Here is a 19,412-nt window from a genome sequence, read left to right on the forward strand (position 1 = left end):
GCTCTGTAATGTGTTTGCGCATCTCCACCTCTCTTCCGATGACGTGACGAACTTTGTCACGCTGCTTGTCGTTTCCGCGTTAGAGGCGCAGATCGAGGTGCGCATCCGGCAGCTCGCTGCTGCGCAGGAAGAAGGGCTGCACAACCAGGGCTTCACTTGGCACCACGTAGGAAGCATCAACGCACCGTCGTCAGTCGCGCAGATTCGTGCAGCGGTGAGCAAGTGCCTGCTCTCAATTGCCCACCCGATGTACGAGCACACATGCAAGATGCTGAGGGCCGCCGCTGGCGTCGTCGCAAGCGACCTCAGTAGTGCAGACGTCGACTCAACAAGCAGTGCCTTCACGCAGCAGCAGCCGCGACTGGCACGCCAGATGTATGCAGGAAGCACAGAGCCAGACATCACGCTACGTCGTCCCTCCACCGCTACCTGCGCTGCCACGGACGGTGGGTGCAAGCCAGCGCACCTCTCTACACCCCGTGTCAGCTTCGCCTTACACACCTGGCCGCCACCTGCTCCGCCGGACGCGACAGCGCATGCAGCTCACGAGTCGAAAGGCGCTGCCGGAGATCTGAGCAGCAGCGCGGCTGATCCCTCAGGTCACGTGCAAGCCGTGCATGACTTCTTCGCGGCGAACGTACCAATCGAGTGCGCCTCCCCCTTGCGCCAAAAAACTGCCGTGGCAGCAACGCCTGGAGTCGTCGCCAAGCAGAATGTCATGATGCAGCACTACTGGGGTACCTGCCCGCAAAGCTCGTTTCCGATGGCAGTGGGAAGCACCTCCTGCTTTCATGTCGCCTCGTCAGCGCGCAATCTCGGCTCAGCGCCGTCGGGGTTGCTGTCACACAACACAGCGACAGGCACCGCGACTGACAGCGTTCATGCGGCCGCGGCAGCTTCGCAGGTGGACGTGCGCTGTGCGAACAACTACCTGATAGACCTTGAGAAGGCCTTCGTCTTCCACTACGCCGAGGCGCTTCCAAGCAGGGACGGAAGCGGTGGCGATCACTTCGTCAGTGCCTTTCGTCGAAGACATGACCACAGCGGCTTAAAAGGCAGTAAAAGCACCCGCTGTGGCAGTTTTTCGTCCGCTGCCGCTGCAACGACACCGCACACACCCCACAGCTGCAGTGACGCTGACCCGGAGACGCTGGTCCAATTTTCTCCCAGATCCACCTTGTGGCCGCTGCGTACTCGGCTGCTGGTGCGTCGACATTGCTACGTCTACGTTTACGATGCTGTGGCGAGTACGATGGCACTGCTCTGCGAGGATAGTCTCTGCATACAGGCGCCGGCCCCTGCAAGTCATTCTGAGATGCAGCGACAGCCGTCACGCGTGCCGCATACTCATACGCCCATCGTCGTCATTGACCTCAGCAAGTCTGCAGTGGAGAAGGCAGGGCATGGCGTGGAGGTACTGGGTAGCGTGGGCGACGTCGAAACATTGGGTCTGCCGCCGTCGCATGTGAGCCGTGCCTCGGGGCCAGGTCGGCGGCGCCACTCCATCGCCGCCTCCGCATTCCTGGAGAATGCGGTGCAGCCAAGCGCCCCTGGTAGCCAGCGCTCCTTCGTGGCAGAAGAGCTGCGGCGCAGGCACGGCTGCACTGCCCATCCACTTGACGGGGGCTTCTCCGACGTGCTTGACGCGTGCTGGGCAGACGCGGGCAACCGCGACGAGGAGGTATACCGCATGAAGAATAGCAGGGGCACCGCTTACCTGCTGTCGTTTCCAGCTGAAGAAGTGCGAAGCCTGGGTGCTTCGCATGCGTCCCCCGCGGAGGACGAAGGCGTCGCTCACAGGTTTCAGCGAAGCCGCTTGGTGCCTCCAGAGGCACTGCTTCTCTCCTCCTCGATGGCCACTCCCTCACCCGCGGCGGGCACGGGCGGTGCGGACGAGACTCGGTGCCGGGAGACGACAAAAAGGGGCGGCGCCGCCGAGGCGGCGACGCCGGTGAGTCTTGCGGTCCCTCGCGGCTGCGACGGTGACACACGTGGAAGGCTTACTCTTGAAGGGGGCAACGATCCGATTCGCATCGCTGCATACCCTCTACGCCTCATCTACCGAGGCGTGCTGCACCACTTCTTCTTCGCCAACCCGAGCATGCGGGATCGGTGGAATCAGCAACTTGTGGAGCTCTCATGGATGATGCAGTCACCAGCGTACCTGGAGAAGGCGGTAGCGGCGCCGTACCACGTGGAGCGGTATCTCCGTAACCGACTCAGCTTCCCTATCGTCCCCGGTGCGTTTGAGCCCCTGGGTATGCTCGGCGTGGGCACCTTCGGCCGCGTGCTACTGGTGGAGCATAGGCTCAGCAAGTGTCTCTTCGCCATGAAAGTCATCCGGAAGAGCGGCTTCCGCGGCGTCCGCAACGTCATCGAGGTGAGACGGGAGAAGATGTTGGAGGCTCTGGACTGCCCGTACATCATGAAGATGCACGGCTCCTTCCAGACCAGCAGTCGCGTGTACATGCTCTTCGACTACCTTCCTGGAGCGGAGCTGCTGCTGCACACGCAGCTGGCGGACAACCATCACTTCGACGAGAGCACCTCTCGCTTCTACATTGCGGAGCTTGCCGTCGCCGTCGAGTACCTGCGCGTGCGCGGTATTGTGCACCGCGACATCAAGGGCGACAACCTCGTCCTGGACAGCGAAGGCCACGTCGTGCTGACGGACTTTGGATTTGCGAAAAGCGTTCTGGCAGAGTCGGAAGACCCGAATTGCCCACCCCGTGTGATTCGCCAGCACACAAGTTGCGGTACACTGGCGTATATCGCCCCCGAAGTTTTGTGCAGCTCGCGCCGGCGCAGCGGCTACGGCCTGGCGGTGGACTGGTGGAGCCTCGGCGTCGTACTCTTCACATTTCTTACAGGCTACTTCCCTTTTTTGAAGCCGACAGGGCCCGAGACAAGTCACGCCATCGTTCACAGCGCACTCCAGTTTCCGCCGCAGCCGTCGCTGTCGGGAGAGGCGCGCAGTCTGCTGCAGCAACTTCTTCAGAAGGACCCCGCCAGTCGCATCACGAGCCTCGCCGAGCTGCGCCAGCACCCGTTCTTTAGCGGCTTCGACTGGACGGCATGCCTCGAGCGTCGCCTGCCACCACCGTTTGTGCTGCATAAAGACTCGTACCGCTCACCCCGTTCCACGGCAGAAGCGCGACAGCTGCTGCAGGATCGCGTTCGCCGCTCTCTCGCTTGGTCGGCGAGCACGTCCTCGTCGCCGGAAGAGCCGCCGGCGCACTCGCGTCAGACGACCTCCCACAATCTCACCGTCAAGTTTCAGGCCCCGCTGGAGGAGGAGAAGGCGGAACTGCGCCTCGTCGAAGATGCCTACGGCGCCGAGAGTATGCCAAGGCCCCTCTCAGAGTCCACCGATGTGTTTGGTCCACTGTTTCAGCAGCAGGAGCGCTGCGGTAGCGATCGTGACGAGAGCGACATCGAGGATCTGCGCATGGAGGACTACTACGTTGGCGCCGCTCACTCGACCATCGGGGTGATGATGCAACTAAAGGACAGTGTTGCAACTCTGGAGATGCGCTCGTCCTCTTCGAGCCTGTCGCTGAACAGTGCGTATCAAGAGCACGCCTACAGTATGGGGCCCTTGCCCGAGGAGAACGCGCATCAGGAGCAGCGGGCCTCACCGGTAGCATTGCCTTCAATGATGGCACCGCCTAAAGTGCCGCCTCTGGCTGAGTTCACGGAGTCTATGTACGCCAAGGTGGCGCTGGCCAAGTATGCTGGCCGTGGTGCTGCTACTGGTGCTGGGCACTAGTTGCCTTCCAGGAGTCGTCGGCGCGGCGCCACCGCGATGGTACAGGAACGGGTGCGTGTTAGCGTTTCCGATCACCATCGTGACGACGCGTCCCTGCGTAGCCTTTTCGGAGCAGCATCGCCGCCCTCTTCGTTTCCTCTCGCCCCAGCGACTGTGTGTATTCGTGTGCGTGTGTGTGTGTGTGTGCAATACAAATGACAAGATGCCCGGTGGACACTTGTTACTGCAAAGGAGTATATTGAGGTGTCTAACCGTCTAGCTGGGCAAGGCGGACTGCGCTGGGATGGCCCGGCTTCCTCCCCCCTCCCCTCATCTCCTTCCAGCGGTGCGTCAATCGTTTGTTACGCCATGGAACGAACAATTTTTTTTCCTGTCATTCATGTTCCTGCATGTGCTGCTGGTTGTGTGCTCTGCTGCTCGCCCGCACCCCACCTCCTCCACTGCTTCGCTCCTGCATCTCTCTCCTCTTCATTCCTCTCTTCTGTCATCCATGTGCACACCCTCCACCCTTCCTCTCGCCCCACCCCACCCACACACGCGCACGCCTCCACACACCACCACCAACGCTTCCTCCCCCCTCCCCTTTTTTTGGCACACCCGTACATTAAATTCATCCTCACGGTCGGTGCAAACGCGCTCGCTCCTGCCTCCTCCACACCTCACAACGAAATGCGCATATCCCCCCTCCCCCAGAACAGCAGCTTATACAACGAACAGAAAAAAAAACGTTCGAACGACAAGACTCAGCGCAAGCACCAGTCGGCGCCTGCGCACGCTCTCCAAGGCAGAACGCATCGCCGCCTCCCGCATCTGTTCACCTCCACACAGAAGCCAATACGTGGCCGCAGTTTCGACGGGGGTGGGGCGGTGCTGTCTTCTTGACGTGAACGCTCACCCACACCCACCCACGCGCACACACAAGAAAAAACGCACGCACGCACACCTACTGTCAGTCCGATCCGTTCTACGTTTGCTTATGGTGTGACCGGGTCCGAGGTTTTCTTTTTTTTCGCGCTCTCTCTCTGTTTACATATACACAAACTGTCGGCATAAAGGAAGCGGAAGCGCAACTGACTAAGCAGCCGCCGACTTCTGCTGGTACAAATAATAGAAAAGGGGGAAAACAAACGTCAGGCGGCGCGACAGCGAAAGAGAGGGTGGGGGGATTGTCGAGAGAAAGAAAAGGGGGGTAACCCTACGCGTGTGCGCGTGCGTGAGTGCGCTTTGGGGTGTCGGCGTTTTTTTTTGCCATCGCGAGACTGGCGAGGAAACGCAGCCCCCGCCACCACCGATCAGGACGACGGATTACCATACGTCATTCTCCCCCGCTCTCTCTTGACGTCGTTGAGCATTTCTCCTCCCCCCCGTGTCGGCCGTTGACACGCCGCTTGTGCGCTCTGCTCTTGCCGCCACCGCGACTCCCCCACCCCCACCACCACCACCCCTTCTATTTGCTCTCTGCGTCTGGCTGATTTTGTGTGTGTGTGACTTTGCATTTTTTCTTGGTTGTTTCTTTTTTTGGTCGTACCTCTCTCGCCCCCTCCCTCAAGCCTCTTTTTCATCTGTGCTTTACCCCGTCTCCTCCCCATCCCTCTTCTTCTCTAATTATTCCGGTCCCCCCATTCTCCCCCCTTGGGCGAGGGTCAGTACTACCCTCCCCCTCTCCGCTCTCGCTCATTGTCGCCTCTGTGGGCTTCTGTGCGTGTGTGTGTGTGTACGCGTATGCCGGCGCTTGTCAGAGGCACACATACCTAGGCACGCGCACCCACACATTAGCACATGTAGCTTTGGCACCGAAACAGCTTTGTGTATATTTGCTTCCGTCAGTCTCTCTCTCACTCTGTGTTTGTGATAATATGACATGATCACAGCTCCTTCTCTCTTCCGTTCTTCCCTCCTCCCTCCACGTCCTTCAGCTCCCACTGACCACGCCAACAAGCAGATGCAGACAGGTCCTCTACCCCTATCCCTATCCATACATATAGATATATATATATACCGAAGCGTCTCTTTTTTTCGGGGAAGTTCTCCCTAAGTGTGTGCGTGTGTTCTTTACTGTTGACTTCACTCCCCGACTTACCTTCTCGGTTCGTAAAGATATATATATATCCTCTCCGCTCTCTTCCTTGTCCCTCTCCCTCACCCTCCTTGTCTGCCCGTCTGTGTGCATCGGACACCCTCTCTGGACTCCATTCTGTGGCGCACTGCCGTGTCTCACGTCGAATTTCTTTTTCTTGTGGCATCTTCTTTTCAGTCGTCCTACTCTCCCTCTCCTCCCCAGACCCTGCACAGACACGCACAGACCATTTTTTTTTCGGCACTTCCATATCTCCCCTCCTCCCCGCCACCTCTGACCACGTTCAGTGGTCGCAGGTGTGTACGCCTGTGTGCGGCAACCTCTGCCTGCCAGACGCGCGGCTGCACGCCACTATTCTCTTCCCCCCTTTTTCATCCCCGGCAAACGAACGCACACACACACACACACAGAGAGACGGCACTCAAAAGGCACCCAAACATACGACCATCGCTGCTCTCATCTCATCTCTCTCTTCGCTGATTTCCTCGTTGCATGGCCGTTCAATTACCCGTTTTTTTTTTCTTTTTTTAGCTTCATACGCAGCCTCTTTGTTGGCGTTGTTTTTGCTAGCTTTACACGGTCACCTCACCACGACTCCTCCCGCGCGCACCTCACTTTTCGGCTCGTTTCGCGGCACTGCTGGCACGGTAAGGGCAAAGGTGTGAAGGTGAAAGAGGGCGTTCCGCGTCGCTGCTTTTTGCGCTGCAGGTGTCGCTAATCTTCTCGCCGTTGCGGTGCTGGACGTTTACGTAGTTCCCGTAGCTCGGACGTGGAGGGGAGTGCGCGGCGGAGCACGTGTCTCGTTGAGCTCACATGTTTGAGTGCACTCTATGCTTATCTGCTTCGTGACTTGAACCATTTCGGCTTTTTTGCTTTACTCGACGCGATCACCACCATAGCCCCGTAGTATCAGCCGCAGGAGCACACCGCGAGTGACCATCCACTCTAGCAGAAGTTTCAAGCTGGTCTCCCCTCTCCCCTGCCTCTACCTCTCCCATTGTTCTCCACGGAACGTACACACACGCGGACGCACTCGGAGCATCAGAGGAACGCTATCCGGCTGCAGGCAAGGTGTCACCGTCGGCATCGGCTTCGCTCTCTCTCTGCTTCTGTTGCTGTTACGTTCGCCTTCCCAAGCGCCTCTCGAGCCGCCGTTCGTCAACGGTGGCGAAAAACTTGCCCCTCCTCCTCTTCCCCACTTATTGACGCAGAGAGCGGTCGTTTCCCAAAGTATCGGCAGGCAGCAGACACGGCCTCGCGTTCTCGCGCACGTGAGCCTCGGCGCACCAGGCGCGTCATCTCCCTCTTTTTTTTTTTCACATATACACGCGCTTAAGCTTACCGTTTACAAAAGAAGGGACGGTGACGCATCTACGTCGACCCTCGCCTCCCTCTTCACGCTTTGGGGAGAGGAGGGAAGAAGAAACGGAAAAGGGGGAGGGGGGAGACTTATCGTGCCCCTCTCTCTCTCCACCCGCACCACCACCACCCTCTGTGTGTATACACGTGCGTTGTGCGCGGCTCATTGTGGCGGTGCGGTTGCCTTCGCCCTTTTCTCTCTCTTTCTGTCTGTGTGTGTGTGTGTGTGATTTCTTTTCCTTGGTGTTCGTCTGTTGGGCGCTCTGCCCCGCAATAGGGGAAAGGGCCCATCGCGGCTTTTTGTGTATACACGAAGAAGACCACGCTGAGGTCTCAGCAAAGAGACGCAAAACACACATAAGCACATCCGCTGTCCCCCTCCCCCCTCCCTCTCCCTTCATCTTTTTGTTTTTCGTTCACTTTTTCTTGCCCGCGTGCACACAGACACACACACGTAAACGGCCTTTCTTCTTTCTTTTTTGCGAGCGAGCAAGAAGAGCTCACTCTATTCTGCGTGTCTATCTGTGTGGGCGAGTCCTTCCATCAACCATGGAAAGCTACCCAATGAAGGTGGGCTCCTCATCGCAGCTTCCAGACGGAAGCGCCGCTCGCGCTGCAGCGGAGACGCGGACATCATCAGCGACCGGGCAAGCGGTGATGAGCAGCAGCTTGCGCATGCTTCAAGCCGGCGACCTCCCCCATCTGATGGGCAAGAATTCGGCGCACGCAACATCCATGGTAGTCACAGCCACTGGCGCGGAATCGGCGGCTCCAGTGCAGTCACACCCCCAGGCCATGGCAGCGGGCACCGCGAGCAGCGCGCCAGCAAGCACGAGCGCTTTCGCTGGCGACAGCGAATGGCGTCAGTGGACAGCTGCTCGTCCGGTTTCGCTGAGTGGTACCGCGTCGACCACCTCTTCCGCGCCGCCGCCGGCAGCCGCCACCGCTGCGCCAGTCGCGCTCATCGCGTCACCCGAGAATCCACTCACGCCTGCCACCGTGCCGCCCCTCTCGCCGGTGTCTCCGCTGCCCTTCACACTCGGCGGCGTGACGCCACCAAGGGCGTCAAGTGCTGTCACAGATGTGAATACCGCGCCGGCGCGGGAGACACTGCTGGAGAAACGGCCGGAGCTCTCGGCGGGCAGCACTCTGGCAGCGGCGCTGTCCACTTCCACCTTGGACCCCGTCACTTCATACCAGGACCTCTGCCGGCGTCTGAACAACAACCCCAGTATCTCGCCGGCCTCCTCAATCCCCCTCCCACTGAGTGCGCCGCCCTGCCTCGCGACGCCGCTTGGCGGGAGCCACAGCTGTAGCGGCGTCACCACCGCCACAGAGACAGCTGCGTTGTCCCCTCTGCCGAAAGCTCGCCCACGGCGTGGCTCCGGACCGCGGCTGCCGCCGCTGCGGAGCAGTCAGATACCCGCACCAGTGTCCCCCGTCAGAGAGGCAGGCGCCCCTCTCGCATCTCCTGAAAGCCCTTCAGAGCCGCCTTCGTCGTTGCCAGACCCTGCCGTCCTTCCACGAGAACCTGCGTCGCCTCCGCCTACGCTGCCGCAGCCACAGCAACAACAGCTCCCTGCAGAAGTCATCGCACGGCTGAACCCCTCGCTGCTCCTCATGGCGGAGGGACTGCGCAGGTGCTCCTTCGCAGAGGTCATGTGTCCCGTCATCGTGGTAGAGAACGCGAGGGCGCGCGTCACGGCAGCCGAAGCCGCCAACATGGCCTCAGTGAGCTCCTCCGCGGGCAACCCGATCGGCACCCCTAAGTCCTACGCCACGGCGGGGACCGCCGGCCCCAGACCACAGAAGGGCGCCCTGTCTCGCCCGCGGAGGCTGCCGCCCTACCCAAGGCCGCCGTCCAATTCGCCCCCCTGCACTGACATTCCGCAGCCTTTGTTAGAGAGCACTACCATCGTCGACCGCGAGGACAGCGCATGGGCCGATGGCAGCTGTGACACCCACAGCCCGTTGGTCACTGCGGTAGCGATTAGGGACACGAGCAATGTCAGCGCTGATGACGCCAGCGACCCCGAGGCGAGCTCGACGTACGGGTCGAAGATGCCAGCGTCGGTATGCCAAACCGGCATCGGCCGCATGTCTTTATCGTCGAAAAGCGCAGCCACCCGCGCAGCAACCCCCCCTTCCCCAACGGTGACTCGCTCCCTCTCGTCAGCGGGGAACGCATTCTCGGCGTGTCGGGGCGCCAGCGACAGCCTGATGCTGCCTCCGTCACGCCCTTGGCCGCTCGTATACGCCAACGACGTTGCCGTGAGCATGTTGGGTTGCCGTGACGCGGAAGAAATAACAGCAGCGACATTCGAGAGCATCTTCTCCTGCTTTGTGCTGGCCCTTTCCCCTCGTGTTGCAGGTGGCAGCGTCGGCAGCAACGTGCCGCTCGCCACCGCAGCCGCAGCAACGGATGCAGCAGCGGGACCGGGTGAGATTGCCCCGCTGCTCACCATCGAGTCGCGGTCATCGTCAGAGGCGGCATATGGCGAGGCAAAAGAGAGGCGCAGCCATGACAACACCGACAGCACGGCACTCCACATGCATCCGCCGCCGTCATACGGCGCGGCACGCCAGCCAATGTGGCGGGAGGTGCGAAGTCCGCACGAGCTTTTCGCTTTGCCCCATGGCAATCAGGTCATCCTCTACTGCGCGCGCACCTCTGCGCACTACGCGGCGCTTGCCGTTTCCACGAATCAGCCAAAGATGCCGCGGCCACCCAGCGCGAGTAGCGAGAGTGCGCGGTCGCCACTTCCCGTCACAGTAGCGTCCCTAAAATCACCAGCCGCCACCACCACTGCAGTAGCGAGCACGAACACGTCTCTGATAGGCTCGCCGTTGACTACGCAGAATCAGCCGCCGCAGCCCGCTACCCAGCGCGCACAACCCCACCCACCGCCACTGAGGAAGCCATCCCGTTACAGCGTAGACGTGTCATCGCCGAGGCTGACGGGCAGCGATGAAGTCATCACGGTGGGGCAGTTCAGGCAAGGAACCTTGACAGTATCAGAAGGGGTGAGCATCTCCTCTCCTCCGAGATCGGACCTGAGCAGTCAAGCGCCGCCGCTGCCGGTGCAGCAACAGCAGCAGCAACAGCACCGTCACAGCCGGTACGTGGAAATATACGTCCTCCAGCGACTCGAGAGCAGCAACGCACCAGCTAGTCTTGCAAGGCTGCCGGCATTGCGCACGGCGGCGGCGGCAGGCTTATCGCCAGCGCTGGCAACACTCGGTGGCACTGCTGTTGATGCGCCCAGGCAGAGCGTGCGCGCAGCATCGTTGTCCCCCGATCGTCGACTGGCAGCCGCCTTAGCACCTCCCCCAGCAGAGGCGCCGCACTTGCGCAGTACACAGCCGCTAGCGCCCCCACTGCATTGGGCAGCGCGCTCGCCGCCGTCTGCCTGGGCCACCGCCGCCTCAGTCGCCCCAGTCGATAGTGGTAACTCTGTCGACGCTGACCCGCCGCGCGCGCTGAGGGGTCAGTGGGCGAACTGCAGTCAACAAGCCTCCCTCCCCCCTGTCGTGCAGAGCCTGGGCCGGCCTCCTAACATCAGCGCGGAGCGTTCATCTAACGCGGCCGCTTTGCATACAAGCGAGTGCCCTGGAGCCCCGACGCCCGGCATGCAAGGGACCCTTGAGAGTCACGGGACGCCCTCCGCCAACAGCGACGGCGCCTCGGCGGTGCGCAGCACCTCTCAGCATACAAACCAAAACAGCTCCTTCGACCTGAGCTACCCCCCCTTCCACGCGAATCTGGCACAACCTACCGGCGCCTCGTTGGACTGCCTGTACGGAGCCAACGAACCCACCGGTGCCGTTCTTTCGGAGGCCATAGTGGCAGGGGAAGCACGGGAGCTGGCGCTCACCTCGCAGAAGCCAGAAGGCGACCCGCACCGCCACAGCCACCCCGACAGCGCCACACCGCTGTCGCAGAAGAGAGCGTTGAATGCTCGTCAGCCAAAGCCGAAGCAACGTCACCTGCTCAATCGCCCGCAACAGCGCCGGTCATCTGCCGACCTTGGCGAGGATGAGCCGCGTGTGGCGGCTCCGCTCAAGTGCACTACCGTCACGAATTTACTCCCTGCCACCACAGCTCTCCAGCCAGCGTCGTGGCCGGTTTCGCGAACGCGCAGTCTCTCCTCCGCACCGCTGTCAGCGGCGAACATGACCATGGCCCTCCCTAGTGGCCCGCGGTCACGCGTGTTGCCTCCTCACCATCAGCAGGGGCGCGCGCCGGCCAGCGGGCCGATTTCGTCGTCAGGGTCGCCATATCAGCAGTCGCTCACCGTTTCCTCAGAGGCCCTCGCCCCCACCGCGGCGTCGTCGTCTCCATGGCGTGGGATGCAGGAGGTGCGCAACATGGAAAACGTCGTTCAGTTGGCCCTGCCGTTGCGCGATACGCAGCAGTACAAGCAGAAGAATCGCTCCGCGCAGCTTGCGACGTGGGTGGGATGCACCCAAACGTCAGCGTGGGGCCGTAGGGATTCGAAGCAGCTGTCATCATTGTCGGTGAGCCCGCTCAACTCGCATGCTTCGCTGATGTACCGATCCCTGCACAGTGGTGGTCATCTCAGCCTCGTGAGCGGCGGCGACGCGGTGGGCGGTGGCGGGCACAGTGCGCCCCAGCACCTCCTCCCCAGTATCCTGGCAGGCGCCCTGCAGCAGCCCTCAGGCTGGGTAGACCCGACAGAAACCAGCATTACACAGCTGCTGGGCAATATGTCAGGAATGTCCTGGCAGCGGAGCAACGAGACGGATCAGATCACAGCCAAGAAGCTTGCGGACCGCGTACGATCTCAGCGCGGTATTGCGGCGGTGCTCGTGTCAGCACGCCTGCCGCAGACCATTATTTTCAACTCGGTCGCCTTAATGATGTTTGTGCAGCACGTTCTCCGGTTTCTGCACCGCAACGGCGTCACGCAAGTGGCGTGCATCCTAACCGTGCGCCGCAAGACACAGCTGGTCATTGATTTGGTCCCTGTGGAAGCACTCATGAGCGCCAGTGGCCGCATCAAGTACGACGGCACCGACAACGGTAGCGGTAGCAGCAACAACACTCCGGCCAGCGAGAGCTGCCAAGCAAAAAACATGAGCGCTGAGGAAAGCGATAGCGGCATCAGTACAACAGTTGAGGCCGGCGCGGTTGGCCCAAGACTAGACTCTGCGGCGCCCAGCCCAAAGAAGGCGCGACCCACCGTGCCCGTCTTGGTGAGCTCGCTGCCTTCACCGAAGTCCTCCACAGCTTCGCAGAAGCAGCAACAGCAACGAGCGATCGAGGAGCTTTTGAGGACGAGACTGAAGGAGCTCGACGCCCTGTACATCTCCGAGGAGTCGAGGCAAGCCCTTCGCTCTGCCGTCCTATCGCTTGACGGCGGTGTCGGCAGCTGCCATCCCAGTCACTACAGCAGCGGCAGCGGCCCTTTCACAAATTCTCATAGCAGCGGCGCTCTGCCAACCACAGCGGTGACCACTGCGACCGCGTCCTCGCTCGGCACCGGCATCGTCACGCCGCCGCTGCCGTGGGGTCCGCTGCGGCGGCTTGACTCGGAGGAATGGTCCTCGCTGCAGTCGCTGTCAGACGCGAGTAAGGAAAGCCGGACGGCGACGCCGCTGCGCGGCTTGCAGTCGCCCCTCGCCGCCGGCGCCACAGCGTGCCAGCCACCGCGCAGCCCTCCGCGGCACTGCATGTCCTGGCCATGCAACTCTTACCCACAGCACCAAAAGCACGAACGCAAGCTTCGCCCATACCCTCCGTCCCCCATCAAGAGGAGGCAACAAGTCGCGCTCACCTCGGATGCAATGACGAGCGGTGGCGATGGCCGAAGCAGCAGCCGCGGAGGCGCCAGCGGCCATATGGACACTTACGTTAGCGCCGAAAAACAATTGACGCGGGGCGGCGCCATCGGCAGTAGTAGTGACGCCGTATCATCCAGCAGGCTATCGCGGCGGCCATCACCCATGACGCAGACGACAGCAGCAGTTGAAGCAGCAGCAGCGAGCGCCAACAGGTCGGAACCACTCAAGCGATCTGTCAGCACGTCTTATGAGACCGCGGTGCAGGCCAAAGACGGCGGTCAGGTGGTGTTCGCGGCTGTTTCTAGATCGAGCAGCGTCGAGGCAACGGCCGCCAGCGGCACTGCTAATGCAGCGCGAGGCGGCTACCAATGGAGCAAAGCCGCAGCGACGAGCCACCCGCCCGATCTGACGCTCTCAGAGGTGCGGACGTCGGGGGTGCGACAGAAGAGTGACGAAGAGGGCGTCGATGCGCTGCCGAGGCAGCACACGCGTATCCAAGAAGTGGAAGGCAACACCGGGGTCAGCGAGACGACCGTGGAGGCCTCGTCCACCTCGCTGCCCAGCCGCCGTACCGGCAGTGGAAAACAGCTGCTGCTAGGAGGCTATCTAGGCGCAGGAGCGGCTTCGCAAGCCCCACCGCAACAGCAGCACCATCGTCGCCACCCTTCACGTCATGTACCAAGCTCCCACTACCTATCTCGGGACATGCAAGAGAGCTTGGCCATGTGCGATGGCGCTACCCGCATCTGCGCTGACACGTACGAGGCGCAAGTCCGAATCCCCTTCACGACGCCGCAGCGTCTGGAACTGCTGAGCCAGTTGGCCAATGTACAGCTCTCCAAGTATCGGGGGCTCTCGGTCTTTGGTGTCAACCTGGTGAACCTGGCGACCGAGGAAGCCGCCGCCGAGGCAGCGCAGCCGTCGCCACAGATTATTCCCCTCCGGTACGACATAGCAGCGCGGCCTTACTTGGAAGATGTTCGCGGCAAGAGCGTTGTCCTTCCGTCCTTGATGTCGCCGACAATCACGTCACCATCTTTCCCTACAAGTGCATCACGGCGCGCCAGCGCCGATGGCAACGCAGGGGAGGCGGAGCCTAATACACAGGAATCAGCCCTGGCACGCACCGCGGGCATGGCGGCAGCGGCGGAGGCGGCAACGGCAGCGGCAGCGGCAACGAATATGGCAGGTGCCGGCACTTCTTCTCAGGCCTCAGCACTGGAAGCTGGAGCAGCGGCGTCGACGGTGTCGGCGAAGAGCCATGGGTCAGCAGAGAAGGGCTCAACGAGCGCTAATGATCCGCGGCGCCGCACCGACTCCTCTCGGCTGGCGGCCTCTCCTCTTTCAGACGGGCCACACCACCACACCGGCAGAGGGCCGCCGATAGTGTCGATGGCGACGGCTGACAGCAGCGAGGGCAAACATTTCGTGGGTGCTGTCACGACAGCAGCAGCAGCAGTGTATCCAGAAGCGGTGGAAAGCCCGGAAGACGGTACGAGACGGCTCTCCAGCGGCGCTGGAAGAGGTACGGAGCAGTCAGTTGAAAGCGACGCACCCCTGTCGGCGCCGTCCTCTGGTGGCCTCTTGGTGAGTGGTGCAGGTCTGGCAAAGATAGGGACGACCATGCAGCTGCCTGCGGTGCTGCCTGGTGGCACCGTTGTGGCTTTCGAGGGCGCGAGCCGGAGCGCTGCGGCGGCCAATGTTGCTGAAAGCAAACCGGGCGCCGGACGCGCGCGCGCCAACGCACACGAGGCGCCAGTCGAGGGGACGCTGCAGCGGCAACGGAACAGCACAGACGCCGCGCCGGCCAGTGAGCCCTGCAGCAGGCCGAATACAGCGGCAGCCAAGCCCACCGCGGTCATGCGCTCGCGACGACAGAGCAGCCCTACCCCACATTCCCTTCACCGCCCCGGCGAGTCAGCTCCCCTCGAAGCGGCGTCGCAGCCGCCAGCCGCCGCCTCTCGCGAGCTGCAGCAGATGCCGCTCCGTGTGTCGCTTCCAGTAGAGGAAAGCTCGAGCGCAGGATTGCAGCTGCCACCAGTGAGTCAAGGCAGCGATATCTTCAGTGCCTCTCACGCAGACGGTGAGTCAGGCGAGTCGATGACTGAAAAGAGTTCGGCAGAGAAAAACACGCGCAGCAGCTATTGCGGTTCCCCTTCAACGCAGTGCGCGCTAGCCTCGCTGTATCCAGCATCTCTGCCTCACCCCATTGTGTTATGTACGACGTCCTCTGCTGGCGGTAACAGTCACCTGGCGGAGCTGGTCAGCACGCGGAGCAGCATAACACAAGGACTCGTCAGTGTCTGCACACAAAAGTCTGGTGGGACAAAGCTGCTTAGCTACACGCTGTCTAATAGCGCGGCCGCTGCCTTTGGTGACTTCAGCAACGCTCTGGAGAAGCAGAGTGATGACGTCGATCGGAAGAACGCAGAGGCGGGCGACACAGGCGTCCATACAGAGGCAAAGACAAGGTCCGACGCCTCTGCGATGGTCTCGAGCGCAGAGGCTTCCAATGCCAAGCACCGCGCGCAGCAGTGTTGGAGCTCGGCATCACTCTCGGGACCCACACCCAAGCCAGCCATGGTTAGTGGTGCCCCGGCGCATGCGGGCATGTCCAGCACCTCACCTAACACTGCCGTCGGCGCGGTCTCGCTGCATGCCGGCTCAGTCGCACACCCCGGCGGCGGCGGCAACGCCACCGTACGCGACGAGGCCAACGACTCGTTCGCCGACAGCTTCATGGATATCTTTGGTCTCGCTAACCGTCCACACCAGCTAGCGGATCTTCGTCATCACTTGTGCACGCATGCACGGAGCGCTCTGGATCATGGTCCCTTGCCGGCTGGCAGCGCCTCCACGTCCTCTGGAGTCTCCGCGGTGGCGGCGACACCAGCAGTTCAAGGGAACACGCCAAGCTCCTCTATTATTGATTGCAGTGTCGGCGCCGACGTCGCCGCGCGACCGATCCGGCAACTGACCACCTCTCTCTCCTCGCCTAGTCAGAGCCGGGTCAGCGAGAAGGTCAGCAGCAGCAAGAGCAGCAAGCTGACGCACATCGCAGGCCGCAGCAGCACCGCCCTCCCCGCCTTTTCGGAGGAGGAGGTGGTGGCTGATCGAACGACGCGCTACCACCTCCATGTGCTTGTCTACGCTACCCGCGCCTATCCTGAAGTGGAAGAAGTCTTGGGCGTCTACGGGCACTGCACCACCTTCGTCATGAGTGCAGCAAAGATGCTGCGGTACGCGCGCTCCGGGCTGCAGCTCTTTGATGTCGTTATTGTAGAGTGGGTGGACGCTCTCATCAGCGCAGAAATGCACGACATGCTTGCCAAACACGCCGTCGAGGAAACCGTCGTCGCCTTCTTCATCTCGACGCGGGCTGGTGTGCGCACTCCAACGATGAATGTTGAGAACATCATGACGGACGCGACAGTTGTCATGTACGCCGACAACCTGCTGGATGGTCTACTCTCGCGGAACGTGCTTGAGGAGGTGCAGCAGCAGATCCGTCGCCGCCGACTCCTGCGGTCGATGGTGGGTGTGCGGAAGGAACAGTCGTACCAGATTGTGAGCCGCATCGGCAGTGGCGCCTTCGGAGACGTCTTCGAGGTGATGATGTACGTGTCACGCGGCAGGCTGGCGATGAAGCGAATCTTTCTGAAGAGCATGAAGCTTAGGCAACTGGAGATCATCAACCGCGAGGTCAGCATCATGCGCGCGCTTGATCATCCGAACATTGTGTCGTTCTCACATACCCGACTGGAGGACAACGCGTACGCCATATTCATGGAACTCTGCGACGGGACGCTGGCGGACTACCTGCAAGAGCCGGCCGTGGCAATTCCTGGCGCAGCCGAGCGTCAGCAATACCGCAGCGCCGGCGTCGCCAGACCCATGGAAGAATGCCCCAGTAGCGCCATGAGCATAAGCAGCCCCTTGAGCAGCAGCAGCAACTCCAGCAATGGTAACGGCACCGACGGCAAGGGAGACGTGGCAGGCATAGTGCGTGCGCCAACGTGCATGAGCGGCAAGATCCCCCCATCCATCTCCAATAAGGCCTTGATAGTGACCCCGAAGCTCACGCGTCCGCAGGATGCCGTCATGATTGTGCACGACATCGCCAGTGCGCTCAGCTACCTGCATCGCCACGGCATCATTCATCGCGACATCAAGCCGGCGAACGTGCTTTTCGCGAACGGCATGGCAAAGCTCGGCGACTTTGGGTCAGCGGTGAAGATGACGGAGTCACGGCAGCTGCGCAATATGAAGGGAACAGTGAGCTACATGGCACCGGAGATGGTGCTTGGCGAGACGTACACCGAGTCGTGCGACATGTGGTCCTTTGGGTGCCTCATCGCCAGCATCATGGGCATCAACCTGGGCCATCTCAACGGGCTCCACATGCCGGCGCTCAACGAGCTGTATCGCACCATCCCCAAGGCCGGATCGCTCCCGCTCACCTTCGCTAATCGCCTGTCCTTGCGCCTCGCACATCACTCTACCGAAGCGACGACGAACGGCATGCTGATGGCACTCAAGCGTGCCTTGGAGATCGACACAGCGGAGCGGCAGCAAGGTGCTTCGCTTCAGTTGCGCGACTGGGTAAACACCAGCGAAACCACCGATAGCAAGGAGGCGCAGGGCGGCAGCCAGCAGGCGGCCTCCCCCGATAGTGGCGCATTGCACGGAAAAGGCGGGGCGTCGACGAGCAGCGAGCAGCATTCGCAGAAAGCTGTGAGGCTGGAGAGCAACGAAGCCCCCACCACCGTGGCCGACACGAGCAACTCTCGTCGGCGCATCCTGTGCATCATGACGTCCAACATCGGTGTACTCGAGGAGTTCTCCGTGCTGTTACCCGCCTCGCTCGTGGACCTCTTCCATCGACTCTTTCACCGCGATCCTGCCAAGCGCATGACAGCGGCCGATGTGCTGGACCACCAAGTCTCATGGGATGTGGAGTGGATGACGCACATGATGCAGGAGGTCTACGAGGTCTCGCGCCTGCTTGCGCAGAGCGGCGCAAAGGGGAAAGCCCCGGCAGGGGGGGCGACGCGGCGCCGTCCAGTAGGGCACGCAGATAGGGGGCAACAGCCCCATAGTGATGAGGAGGTCGGGCCCGGTGCCGCTACGCCTTCGCTCATGGCAGGCAGCTTCGTATACGTTCCCATCCAAAGCGGCTCTGGCGAGGTGGTGTGGCTTGCCGGCAGCAGAGAAGGCAGAGGCGTTTCCAGCGCAGTCGGCACCGGCACTGGTGCCAACATCCCTTCAGTAGAAAATAACTACGCACTCGACCTTTCCCTAAGCGGCAACTCTGGAGGCGGCAGCGACGACAGGAACTGCGATGCCGCCGAAGCTGACGACTGAGCGCCTAAGAGGAGCGGCCCTCTTGGCGTCCTCCGAGTATTTGGCCCTCACGCGAGGGCTTCAGGAAACGAAGCAGCGCTTCCAGCATGACCCTCTCTGGTGGTGTGGGGGGGGCGCGGCATCGTTTTCCCTTTGTTGGCTTGCGTTCATTCTGTTTCCTCCCCGTATGCCGCCTCTCTCCCCTCACCCTCCTCATCTTAATCGTCTCTGACTCTGTCTCACCATAACACACATGGCGCTGTGTGTTTGTGTGTGTATTTATATATACGAGGCGGCTGTATCGAATGATGCGCATCTTTTGTTTTTGGAATGGGATCGTCGCACCCCTTTTTTTGTTTGATGCGCGTGTGGGTGTGCGCCTTCGGATCTCCGAAGGTGGTGGGTGGTTTCCCTTCCCCCTCCCGCCCCACCCCCACCTCCACTTCACTGTACCATTCAAAGACGGCGCATCATGGCCCTCATGCCCTCTCTCTGTCTCTCCCTAACCTTTCTCACCTCATGTGCCCAGGCTGCTGCTGCTGCTGCTTCGCCATCCTCTCTCTTTGCGTGTCCCCGCTCCTCTGTCCTGCACTGCAGTAACTCGTCTGCGTCGGGCGCGACAGATCCCATCTGAGACCCCTCCGTATATATCCATGCATCCACTCGCACTTGTATATGCCCTCGGAGTGCATGGGCGGGCCTCGCCCTCCGCTTGCTCTCTCTCTGCTACGTTGTGGCTCTTTCCTCGTCCATTTCCCGCTCATACCCTTCAGCCCCACCTCCCGCCAAAACGTGCGTGCGCGTCTATAACGTTGCGATCATCGTTCATGGGGCACGCCGGGATGCAGGGGGGAGGGGCACGCCGGGATGCAGGGGGGAGGGGCACGAGGCGCACATATGCACGTAAGTGCACCCCTAGGGCAGTTGGGGGACGGCGAGATCGGCTGGAGTGGAAAGAGAGGGAGAGGATCGGGGCGGTACGCAAAAATAAGCGGGCTCAGACACACACACACACAAAGGATGCTCAGCTCACGGCGGCTGCAGTCCAAACTGCCGGTG

General features: G+C 61.4%; 1 protein-coding gene across 1 annotated transcript; it reads left to right on the top strand.

The window, feature by feature from the left end:
- Positions 1-7,754: 7,754 nt before the first annotated feature.
- On the top strand, positions 7,755-18,374 carry LSCM1_06438 (uncharacterized protein; the record flags this gene model as incomplete). Its single annotated transcript, XM_067323866.1, has 1 exon — positions 7,755-18,374. One exon carries the CDS (start codon positions 7,755-7,757, stop codon positions 18,372-18,374), a length of 10,620 nt encoding a protein of 3,539 aa, XP_067179180.1.
- Positions 18,375-19,412: the final 1,038 nt, after the last annotated feature.

This window comes from Leishmania martiniquensis, chromosome 20, assembly GCF_017916325.1.
Source record: "Leishmania martiniquensis isolate LSCM1 chromosome 20, whole genome shotgun sequence".
Lineage (NCBI taxonomy): Eukaryota > Euglenozoa > Kinetoplastea > Trypanosomatida > Trypanosomatidae > Leishmania > Leishmania martiniquensis.